Source organism: Pan paniscus, chromosome 19 (genome assembly GCF_029289425.2).
Source record: "Pan paniscus chromosome 19, NHGRI_mPanPan1-v2.0_pri, whole genome shotgun sequence".
Taxonomy (NCBI): domain Eukaryota; kingdom Metazoa; phylum Chordata; class Mammalia; order Primates; family Hominidae; genus Pan; species Pan paniscus.
The window spans coordinates 25825634-25837869 of NC_073268.2; the positions used below are offsets into that span (position 1 = coordinate 25825634).

Consider the following 12236-nt stretch of genomic DNA (forward strand, 5'->3'; position numbering starts at 1 on the left):
GATATTCATTTCCTAGGGCTGCCAGAACAAATTACCACAATTTTGGTAGCTGAAAACAACAGAAATTTATTCACTTGCAGTTCTGGAGGCCAGAAGTCTGAAATTAAGGTGTCAGCAGGGCCACGCTCCCTCTCAAGGCCCTGGGAAAGGAGCCTTCCTTGTCTTGTCCTAGCTTCTGGATCTCCTGGAAATCCTTGGTGTGCTTGGTTTGTAAACAGCGTCACTCTAATCTCTGCCTTCATTGTGACAGGGATCCTCCCTGTGTCTCCTCTGCGACTCTGTATCCACATCTCCCTCTTCGTTTACATAAAGACACCGGTCATTGGATTTAGGGCCCACCCTAATCCGATCTGCCTTCATCTTGACTTGTTTCATCTGCAAAGACTATTTCCAAATAAAGTCACATTCATAGGTACCAGAGGTTCACACTTGAACATATCGTTTTGGGTAACACAGTTGAAACTCACTACAGCATGCAAAAGGATGGAAAGGCTATCTGGTGCTGGCTGTGCTAAGGTGGGCCACTCGTTTTCCCCTCACCCACAGATCATAAGATAGCCCAGGATTTAGGGAGGCAGGTTTATTTCCCTAATTTTAACACATTGCAAAGCACCAGTCCCCCTACCCCCACCTCCAGCAAACACTTCCTAAGCATGGAGGAAGTGAGGGACCTTGAGCCATAGGCACAGAGGTGACCTTGCCCATCCCTGCGTGTCAGGGGCTCGTAGTTCAGGGGCAAACAAACATTTAAATGATGGGCTGGGCTGGGCATGGTGGCGCACACCTGTAATCCCAGTTACTTGGGAGGCTGAGGCATAATAATTGCCTGAACCCAGGAGGTAGAGATTGCAGTGAGCTGAGATCGCACCACTGCACTCCAGCCTGGGCGACAGAGCAAGACTCCGTCTCAAAAAAAAAAAAAAAGAAAAAAAAGAAAAAAAAAAGATGGGCTGAATAGCATCTAAACTTGGTTTCCTTCAGGCAAAATTTTAGGCTAACTGATGTCTCTTAATAAGCCACTTTTTTGTTTGAACTGGGGGGAAGAGGGCAGGCTGTAGCTATGGCCGTGGCAGGTGGTCCCAGGTGAACCATAACCAGCTTCAGAGTTGGAGTCCTACAGACTATCAGATGTACAGTGTTGGGCAGGGCCCCCTATATTTTTTTTGCTTGGAAGTGGAATAAAAACTGCTCACCTGTGAATCCAGGAAGCAGGCTGGGAGGCGGCCATCGGACTCTTCCTTTGTGCAGATCTCTCTGCACAGAGTGCTACGCACGGAGCTTTGTTTCTTGATGGGTGATTTTTTAAAAAATTGAGATAGGGGTCTCCAGCAGAGATGGGTGGAAATAGGAGAGACAGACACCAAGGAAAAACATGAAGCATTAGTTCTCCTGGAGGATGGGGAAAGGGGCAGAAACAGAGGGAGCTGCTTTCCCGAGGGAGGCTAAGAGCTCTGGGCAGAAGCAGTGGCTTCAGTGCCTGTGGGCAGAGCTGGAGAGCAGTGCGTCCCCCTCTGGGTACCCTCCCGAGACTCCAGGGCTGGTGGCTGTGGCAGCAATGGGAAGCAGCATCCTTAGCCCTCACCCCAGGGGCCGTGGCATCAGGGCAGCCCCCCTACCAGGTGGCTTTGTGAGTAAAACCAAGAATCCAACAAGAGTGGCCCCATGTAACTCTTGCAAATAGTACATATGAGTCACCCCTTGAGGACTCCCTGAAATAAGGGATGGTGGAGGCCACTTGCAGGGGGTGGAGGTCCTCATTGGGGAGGTAGGGGTGAAAGGCTGATAAGAAGGCAGGGTTTGGCTAGGCGCGGTGGCTCACACCTGTAATCCCAGCACCTTGGGAGGCCCAGGTGGGTGGATCACTTGAGGTCAGGAGTTTGAGACCAGCCTGGCCAACATGGTAAAACCCCGTCTCCACTAAAAATACAAAAATTTGCTGGGCATGGAGGCGTGTGCCTGTAATCCCAGCTACTTGGGAGGCTAAGGCACGAGAATCGCTTGAACCCGGGAGACAGAGGTTGCAGTGAGCCGAGGCCATGCCATGGCACTCCAGCTTGGGCGACAGAACGAGACTCTGTCTCAAAAATAAAAGAAGGCAGAGTTTAAGCCGAGTGTTGAATGACCAGGAATCTGTCAAGGGGAGAAGGCAAGGGTGGCCATTCCAGACAGGAGGACCAGCGTGGGCAGTGGCACGAGTGACCATTGGTGGCTTGAGGCTGGCAGGGGAGTCTGGTCTGGGGGGTGGGCACACAAGGATGCACAAGGTGGTGAGAGGAGAGAGAAGGAGCTAGAGAGAGGCTGGGGCTGGCTGATGGTGGGATCTTGCATGCCAGCCTAAGAGCTTTGGTTTTCGTCTCGAGGACAGTGTCTTCAGGGAGCCCTGGATAGCCTGTGAACAGAGCAAGGTGTTTTTGATTGGTTTGACTGCCGTGCTGAGGATGGGTGGAGGCATGGGCTGTCTGGAGGCAGGAAGGGAGGGCAGTGGCAGAGGGAATAGCCCCCGACACCAACCAACCATGCTTCTTCCGCTCATCGTCCCCCAGCCTGCCCCGACCCCAGGTCTCCAGATTGTGTCACTTATCGTAAGAGCAGAATGCCTTCTGGCAGGTGAGGAGTGCAGGAACCCCTTGTCCCCGCTCATGCTGCGCCCAGGGCAAGGGCCGGCTGGGCAGCTGGCAGCCTGGCAGGGAGAATGTCGTTTACTCTGCTGTGTCTGCCGCCACCACCGCTGGGCAGCCTGATTAATGACCCAGGGCTCCTCACAGGTCAGCGGTCCCACCTCTGTGGCGGTGGCTGCCAAGGGAACCTGCCTGCCCTGCCTCCATTCCTCCTGCGGCTGGTGCTCTTGGGTCGGCTCCAGGAAGGGCTTCCACATCACCCCTCTCTGGCTCTTAAGTCTTTCTGCCAGCCATTTCCCTGGCCTCCTTTAAAGCCTGGCCCAAGTGCTCCTCTGCAGGAGAGCCTTTGCAGAATGAACCCCCAGCCCATAGCATTCTAACTTCTTTATTTCATCTCCATCAGGCACACAGCAAAGGCTCAAAGATATGCCTCGAAGGAATCCTTGCTGCTTCTCTCCCCTTCCCACCACCCTGGTGATGCTGTGTGGACTCTGGGTTCTGTATTAGCTCTGCTTGAGGGTCTGTGTCTGCTCCTCTGTTTATATAAGTCCCATTCCAGACTGGAAACTCCCCAGGACCAAGAGGCAGCCTCCTCCTTTAGACTGGTGCCTTCTAAGATCCAGATTTTTCTCCTTCTTTTGAGACACAGTCTCGCTCTGTCGCCCAGGCTGGAGTGCAGTGGCGCGATCTCGGCTCCCGAGTTCAAGTGATTCTTGTGCCTCAGCCTCCCAAGTAGCTGGGATTACAGGCGTGTGCCACCAGGCCACACTAATTTTTGTATACTTAGTAAAGACGAGGTTTCACTGTTTTGTCCAGGCTGGTCTCGAACTCCTGACCTCCCGTGATCTGCCCGCCTCGGCCTCCCAAAGTGCTGGGATTACAGGTGTGAGCCACCGCGTCCAGCCCAGATTTTCCTTTTCCATTAAATAGGGTACTCTTCCAGGACAGGGACTATGACTCTCCCTCGGCCTGGAAGCTCCCTGAAAACAAGGGCCCGGTTTGAGGCCATCCTGTCTGTTCCTGCCTCATGCCCCAAGCCAAGCTCAGCCTTGGTCCTGGTCTGAAGGGATGCAGGGGCTGCCGGCCTCCTGGCTTGTCTGGGAACAGGAGGGCTGAGCATGAGGGCAGCAGGTGTGGATTTGGCTGTGGCCAGGCCTGTTGGGGCACCACTAGGGGCCAGCTAGTGAGCTGTCTGGGGCCAAGGGGGAACCCAGGGGGTCCTAGGCCTAAACCAGCCCTTGGGGCCACAGGTCCAGTACCCTGGGAGGGTGGTGACTTCCTGTACCCAGAAATCTGAGTGGGGAAGGGCGGAGAGTCAGTCCTGGCATGCTGACTACTCACACCTCCTGTGGGCTTTATCTTGGGTGCCGGCAGGAGGACAACCACAGCTATTATGTGTCCCGTCTCTATGGCCCCAGCGAGCCCCACAGCCGGGAACTGTGGGTAGATGTGGCCGAGGCCAACCGGAGCCAAGTGAAGATCCACACAATACTCTCCAACACCCACCGGCAGGCTTCGGTGAGTGCCCCAGTCCCCAGCCATGCTTCCCTGTGCTGGGAGGCCGGGGGCCAACCCACCCTGCCTGGTCAGTGGGCATGGCTGTGGCCCGAGGTCTGTGACCTGGGAGGTACCTTCCAGGGATTCCCATGGGACTTTGCCAGAGTTGGGGTGCCCAGCAGTGGCCCTGGGCATGCCTGCTCCCCACTCTGTCCAAACAAGCATGAGGCAGTGTGGGTGCCCAGGCCCCTGGCCTGCAGCTTGGCCCGTGCTGACTTTCTCCCATCCCCTGCAGAGAGTGGTCTTGTCCTTTGATTTCCCTTTCTACGGGCATCCTCTGCGGCAGATCACCATAGCAACTGGAGGTAAGGCCACGTCGTGGGGCCCCGGGGAGGGTCTGGAGACCTCAGCCCGAACTCAGGGGCCCTCCCAGGGGTGGCTCACTGGAGACAGGGTTATATGAAATGGGAGGAATGCACATTTGGCTCTAATAGGAGTCTGATTCTCAGGAGGGGGGTCAGTGGACGTCAGAGCATCCCCCTTGCATTAGCTGACCTGCTCATGTGCGTGCACGTGTGTGTCTCCTCGGGCCAGCACGAGTCAGTGTGGACAGCCCTGTGTCCCGGAGTCGCTGAATAAGAGGGAGAGGGAGACTCCACTGAGAGCTTGGGCTCCTGGGGCCAGGCTCCCTGTTGATAGGAGGCACCTGTCTTTAATCCCTGAACTTCAGTTCCACATCCCACTTCCCCAGGGATGGGGAAAGCTGTGAGTCCCCTCCTCTTCCTGCCCCCTCGCCCTATAGTCTGTGCCCTGCTGAAGGGACAGGGAGGACCTTCTCCTATCTGGGGTCCTTTGGCTCCATACACACCAGACCCAGAGCCCGCCAGATGGGGATGGGCGACAGAGGTCTCAGGCTCACTTCCAGCTCTGCCTGCGCTGCCCTTCTTGCCCTTGGGGAAAAGGCCCCCAAAGCGGCCCCTCTGGGCCATTTCTGGTGACTCCTCTGCACCTCTCCCACCCTAGGCTTCATCTTCATGGGGGACGTGATCCATCGGATGCTCACAGCTACTCAGTATGTGGCGCCCCTGATGGCCAACTTCAACCCTGGCTACTCCGACAACTCCACAGTTGTTTACTTTGACAATGGTGAGACTGGATCTCAGAATTTAAGTCACTCAGCTCCAGGGATCCCTTGTCCAGTCCTTTAGAGGAGCACAGGGACTAGAGAGGGCAAGGGTCCCCACAGTCCCACAGCAAAGCGGCCACCTACCTTTCTCTGCTCAGTTTCCTGACCTGTCAGATAGGGGCAAAAATGCCTGCTACCCAGAAGAATCTGATGAGATAACAAAACGACAGTGCTTGGCTCTTAGTCGAGGTAAAATAAATGTTAGGGGCCTTTATTGTTACTTACATTCACCAGGATGTCCCTTGAGCCCCGTCTGAATCCAGGAGAACAGACATTCCTCCTTCTTTTATCTCAAGGAGTCAGAATAGACAAGAAGGAAAGGGAAAGAGATGATCAAGTACAGTATCTGGGGCTGAAGCAGGATCTTCTGGCTCCTCTGCTGCTTGGAAGCCACCCTGCTTTAGTGAGCTGCCCAGCTCCTGCCTCCTTACATTTGCAAACTTCCCCATCATCCCGAAGGGACCCAACCTGTGGCCACTGCCCTCCGACTGGCATTTCTGTAGGGCCCTGCTCCTTGCATGATCTCCCATCCAGCTGGGTCTCTGTTCTTCTCCCCAGGGACAGTCTTTGTGGTTCAGTGGGACCATGTTTATCTCCAAGGCTGGGAAGACAAGGGCAGTTTCACCTTCCAGGCAGCTCTGCACCATGACGGCCGCATTGTCTTTGGCTATAAAGAGGTGAGTGGGCCCAGCTGCAGAGACAGCTGGGTCTTGGAGCCTTTCTTCATTCAGCAAATATTTAGAGAATTTGCAATGTGCCAGGCATGGGGCTTGCTGCTGGGAATACAGCAGTTAACAAGATGTTTGCGGGTCCTACCCTTTTGGAGCGGTAAGTCTGGTTGCGGAGGTGGACAATAATTACAGGGACAAATGTAGAATCACCACTGTGACAAGCGCTCCCAAGTAGAGGTGGCTGGTGCTAGCTGAGCCTTTCACAGACCTCTTAACCTTGGCAGAGGCCAGGGGAGGCTTTGCTGAGGAAAAGAGTTGAAATCTGAAGGATAAATACGAGTTCAGGAAGCAAAGAGGAGAGTGAAGTATGTTCTAGGAGAGACAACAGCACACAGCACGTGCAAAAGTCCTGAGGCAGGACAGAGCACGGCTGGCACAAAGCACTGAAAGAAGGCAGCATGGGCCAGGCGCGGTGGCTCACACCTGTAAACCCAGCACTTTGGGAGGCTGAGGTGGGTGGATCATCAGAGCTCAGGAGTTCGAGACCAGCCTAGCCAACATGATGAAACCCCATCTCTACTAAAAATACAAAAATTTAGCCGGACGTGGTGGCAGGCACCTGTAATCTCAGCTACTCAGGAGGCTGAGGCAGGAGAATAGCTTGAACCCAGGAGTTGGAGGTTGCAGTGAGCCGAGATTGTGCCACTGCACTCCAGCCTGGGCAACAGAGTGAGAATCTGTCTCAAAAAAAAAAAAAGAAAAAAAAAAAGAAAAAAGAAGGCAGCATGATGAGCCAGGGTGGTGGCTCATAACCCCAGCACTTTGGGAGACTGAGGCGGGAGGATTGCTTTAACCCAGAAGTTCAAGACCAGTCTGGAGAACATAGTGAGACACACACCTCTATTAAAAAAAAAAAAAATAGAAGAAGGCAGCATGGTTGGAAGGGAGAGAGTGAGGGGCAGGACGGGGCAAGGGAACCACAGATTTGCCCTTGAGAAAAGTCACTCTGGCTTCAGAGTGGAGAACAGGTTGTTGGGGGCTTAGAGGGAATACTGGGAAGTAATTTAGGAGAAGGGTGACAGCAGCTTAGAGTAGGATGAGGGGAAATGGAAAACGGACAGATTTGAGAGCCACTTAGCAGGTTTAGCAACAGAATTTGGAGATGCATTAGATGGGGAAGGGAAGAAATGAAAGAAAGGGAAGGGAAAAGGGTGAGTCCCGGGTTTCCGGCCTGCATGGAGTGCCATTCACCGAGACAGAGGAAAGAAGAAAATGTGCTTGGAGGTGGTGTGGAGAGGACTTGGAAGTTGGGTGGGGTCCCACTGGGCTTCCAATGTCTTGGAGTCCTCCAGGAGATGGTGCCATCCAGAAAGATGGGTCTAGAGCTCACAGGGGAGGGCTGGGTGGGCCCCAGAGCGTTTGGGAGGTGGACGGAGTCTCTTCTCCCTGCCGCAGATCCCTATGTCTGTCCGGGAAATCAGCTCCTCCCAGCATCCTGTCAAAACCGGCCTATCGGATGCCTTCATGATTCTCAATCCATCCCCGGATGTGCCAGGTGAGTCTTCAGGGACCCCGCAGAGGCCTTGATGGGGGTAGGACTCCGCTCAGACTGAACCTGAGCTGCTGGGGGGATGGCAGTGGCAGGGAGTAGACAAGGGGCAGAGAGTTGAGAGGGAAACCAGGCAGGAAAGGATGCCCAGTGACTTCCAGCTTTTCTTTGTTATAGCAGAGGGACCATTTTCTCCAGCAAAATCTCCAATGGGAGGCACTGCTCTGGTTGTTGAGGTGAAAGGGAGCCACAGCCCTTCCACTCAGCCCCTGTTCTATGTAGAAAACCTCCAAAGATGCCCTAGTAAGGGGTTTGAGTCCTCCCAGAATACAACCATTGTGGCCTTCCCACTCCAGGTGATAAAGGGAGCATCATAGGATGCCAGGAGACAGGAATCCAGCCTCGGCCATGCTGTTACCTCCCTGTCCTTCAGCAAACCACATCATCTCTCTAGCCTCAGTTGCCTCATCTATAAAATGGGATAGTAGCTGAAGGAGTGCTTCTCCCTCCCAGGCCCTCCTCCAGTGCTGACATTTTAGGAGGTCATAGCTCTTTCTCCCCTGCTCCCGACCCCCATTGCGTGCTCACGAGGGTCTTGGATTTGTACTCCTGGGGAGCGCGGCAGGCATCCCATCCACTGCCGCTCCTTCTAGACCCTTGTCTCAGAGACTTTTTAACCTGACCTCTTCTGCTGAGCCGTATGCACAAGTTCTGCCATGTAGGACCCCGGGAGGTCTGGGGAGGAGCCTTTGTCTGCCCTTCCCACCCCACCTGGGCTTTGATGGGGCCTGGGGGCATTCTCAACTCCACTCTTGCCATGCCAGGCTGGACGGAAGGACACGCTTGGGAGCCCCCAAGTCACCTTCCTGTAGAAGGGCAAGGTACCGCCGTTCTGTGAAATCAGGGCTTCCCGGGGGAGGCATCATTGCCTATTTCTGTTCGGTTCCATCAGTACACGTGTTCTGAGTTCCTGCTTACACACTGGGCCACTATGTTCCAGGCACTGTTGAGATACAGTGAAGAGGAAGGGCATCTGCCCTTGAGGCATTCAGTATCTGAGCACAGCCTTTTTTTTTTAAACAAAGTCTTGCTCTGTCATTCAGGATGAATGCAGTAGTGCAATTTCTACTCACTGCAGCCTCCACCTCCCAGGTTCAAGTGATCCTCCCACCTCAGCCTCCCAAGTAGCTGGGACCACAGGCACATGCCACCATGCCTGGCTAATTTTGTTATTTTTTGTAGAGACAGGGTCTTGCTATGTTTCCTAGGCTTGTCTCAAACTGCTGAACTCACACGATCCTCCCATCTTGGCATCCCAAAGTGCTGGGATTACAGACGTCAGCCCCCATGCCCCACCCCAAACCTCTGTCTTTAACAGAAATGTTAAGGGTTGGGGAACAATGGGGCCTTTAATCTATTTTTTTTTTTTTTTAATTCGAAGGAAAGGACCAGGGCTTAGTTAAAAGGCCTTACCCAGTACCTTCTATATGCAAAGTTCAGTGGAGTGTTAGGGGCTCAGCTCTGGAACTGGAAGCCTGAGCTGGAGTCCACACTTTCCACAAGCATCTGACCTCTGGTGAGTCACTCAACCTCTCTGCGTTTATTTCTTTATCTGTAAAATAGGGATAAGAGTGATACTTTGCCCCTACAGCTGCTGCAAACACGCAGGCGATAGTGTATGTAAAGTGTTGGGCCTAATGTCTGGCACATCAGGTCTGTGAGTCCGGTATAAGAATATCTCACTACAGTAGACTTTATAACTCAGCATTTTATAATCCAGCAGGACACCTTGTTCTGTAGCGAACAGTGCAGGACTAGGAACAAGCAGTGTCCTCATGCTGGTGTCGCAGGTCAGATGCCGCCACAGCACTTTCACACTTTCATGCAGCTTTTGTGACTAGGGACAAAAAGTCACATGCTATAGTGGCGCAGAGTTTCCCTACCTTTACTTGTTTGCACATCCCTCTTTGAGATTTTTGCCATTTCCATGAATTACTATTCTTTTTTTTTTTTTTTTTTTGAGACGGAGTCTCGCTCTGTTGCCCAGGCTGGAGTGCAGTGGCACGGTCTTGGCTCACTGCAACCTTTGCCTCCCGGGTTCGAGTGATTCTCCTGCCTCAGCCTCCTGAGTAGCTGGGATTACGGGCGCCGGCCACCACGCCTGGCTGATTTTTGTATTTTTAGTAAAGACAGGGTTTCACCATGTTGTCCAGGCTGGTCTCAAACTCCTGACCTCAGGTGATCTGCCTGCCTCGGTCTCCCAAAGTGCTGGGATTACAGGAGTCAGCCACCGCGCCCAGCCATGAATTACTATTCATTATTATTATTATTATTAGAGACAGGGTCTCAGGCTGGAGCGCAGTGTCCCCATCATAGTTCATTGCGGCCTCAAACACTTGGGCTCAAGCCATCCTCCCACCTCAGCCTCCCAAGAAGCTGGGGCCACAGGCACATGCCACCATGCCCAGCTAATTTTAAAATTTTTTTTTGGAGAGATGGACAGGGTTTTCCCATGTTGCCTGGGGTGGTCTCAAACTCCTGGGCTCAACCTCCCCTGCAAGCCTCCCAGTGCCCAATGTGCTGGGATTACTGGCCTGGGTCACTGAGCCCAGCTTATTTAGTAATGCATGTCTCTTTTTTTTTTTTTTTTTTTTTTTGAGACGGAGTCTCGCTGTGTCGCCCAGGCTGGAGTGCAGTGGCGCGATATCAGCTCACTGCAAGCTCCGCCTCCCGGGTTCACGCCATTCTCCTGCTTCAGCCTCCTGAGTAGCTGGGACTAGAGGCACCTGCCACCACGCCTGGCTAATTTTTGTATTTTTAGTAGAGATGGGGTTTCACCATGTTAGCCAGGATGGTCTCGATCTCCTGACCTTGTGATCCACCCTCCTTGGCCTCCCAAAGTACTAATGCATTTCTTTATCTTCATTTATAAAGTTATATTTTTTCATGAATAAGTGTATCTGGTCTAAAATGCAAAAGATATAAAAGGATGTACAGAGATTAGGTTTTTCACCTGCCCCTGAACCCTGTCTCTCAGTTCGCCATCTCTCAGCTCTCCTCCCTGGAGGCAAAGGGAGGGGAAACCAGGGTTCTGGGTTATCTCCAGAGCTGCAAGCCTTCAGGTGAGTGTGTGTGTGTGTGTGTGTGTGTGTGTGTGTGTGTGTGTATTTGATAGCATACGATGTCAGTGTTTCTGCACTTGAACAGCGTACATCCTGCCCACTCTTCTGTCTCAGCACACAGTGAGCTGCCTCATTCTTCTCTTTAATGGCTGCCTGATAGTCCATTCCATGGATGGACGTTAATTTAACCTGTCCCCTGGGGGTAGACTTTTCAGTTGTTTTAAATCTTGGGCTATAACAAATAATACAGTAGGTACTTTCATGCCCCCGTGTGAGTATTTCCGTACGCTATATTCTCAGTGGTCCAATCATTGGGTCAAAGGGCAGGGGCATTTACAATTTTGATAGCTGTGGCCAAAGTGGGTTCCACGGAGACTCTGGCACTTTACCCTCCTCATAGGTGCGCATGCCTGTCACCTACTCTTTCGCTTGCCGTGTGTCCCAAGGCAAGGTCTGGGCTGTAGCTGTCACCATCTAATGAGTTGCCTCGAGCTACCTCAAGGGCTGTGGTGAGGATTAGCTGAGATATCCATGCACAGAGCACCAGGCACTGTGCCTGGCTTGGACGGGGTGCCCAGTAAAGGCTGGTTAGCACCCACCAAGCATCTCGCCCCAGTCCACACCTTCATCTGGGCAGATCTGTGGGTGGGGTGGGTGGCACTCAAGGGTCAAGGGGCTGGTGAATGGGGCCTGGTTAATTCCCAACAGGCCAGGAGTTCTTTCCTCTCTTCAGAAATTCACCAGCTTCTTTTTCTTCCACCTTCCTACAACCTCCCTTTCTATTCTTTCTTCCCAATATCTGCCTGCCTGCAGCATTCCCAGCTGGTAAGTAGGCATAGACTTGCTCCCCGAAGCATACCACCTCTCGGTAGGGCCAGCCGCTAGACACCCTTCCCACGCAACACTGCATGATATCGAGGGAGATGGCAGAGGGCAGGGCATCGGAGTGGAGGGGCATCTGATTTGCATATGCTACTAGAAAGGAGTTTTGTGGTCAAGTTTTTGCTGCTTCTACTTGGGACTAATTCAGCTCTCAGCATAACTAGGGTGGTCCCGGCTTATGGTTCTGGGAGCAAATGGCTCTGGTGGCTTGAGGGCAAAGCGCCCACTGCTAAGCGGCAAATAAGGAATCCTTCCTCCCTGGTCAGCATTTGGGTGGGTTATAGTCTTGATCCATGAGCCAGTTGGCTGGTGGCTGTACCCCAGGCCTAGCCTGCCACAGAAGTGTGGGGCTCGCACCTCACCCTCCCTTCCCTTCTTCTCCGTCTCCCTTTTTAGGGCCCCGTGCCCTCTGTCTCCTTTCTTCCACAAAACTGTCCTAGATGCTGTGACTCATTGCCACCCATACCACATGGCTCCTCATGAGGCCTTTGTGCCCCAGTGGCCTAGACTTGGATATAAAGCTGGGCAGGGTGTCTGTCAGACAGCAGGCACCTACTCGATACGTGATACGTGTGAATGTCCCTCCCTCCTTCCCTTTCTCAAACATGGCCTTGAACTCTTCTGCGCGTTTCTGATATTTCAGTGCCTCTGTTATGTTGCTGCTACACGAGGAACTGTTTTTAAGCTAGTAGAGCTGTTTTCCTGTCTTTG

General features: G+C 53.0%; 1 protein-coding gene across 11 annotated transcripts in view; it reads left to right on the forward strand.

Moving 5' to 3' along the window:
• The window catches only part of PLXDC1 (plexin domain containing 1), an 87139-nt gene that overhangs the window by 40909 nt on the left and 33994 nt on the right, over positions 1–12236 (forward strand). For all 11 annotated transcript variants that reach the window (XM_063599101.1, XM_034941977.3, XM_063599105.1 and 8 more), the window contains 5 exons: positions 3993–4136; positions 4411–4480; positions 5139–5261; positions 5860–5978; positions 7428–7527. In XM_063599101.1, coding sequence (XP_063455171.1) covers positions 3993–4136; positions 4411–4480; positions 5139–5261; positions 5860–5978; positions 7428–7527 — 556 coding nt within the window. The remainder of the gene's footprint in view (positions 1–3992; positions 4137–4410; positions 4481–5138; positions 5262–5859; positions 5979–7427; positions 7528–12236) is intronic.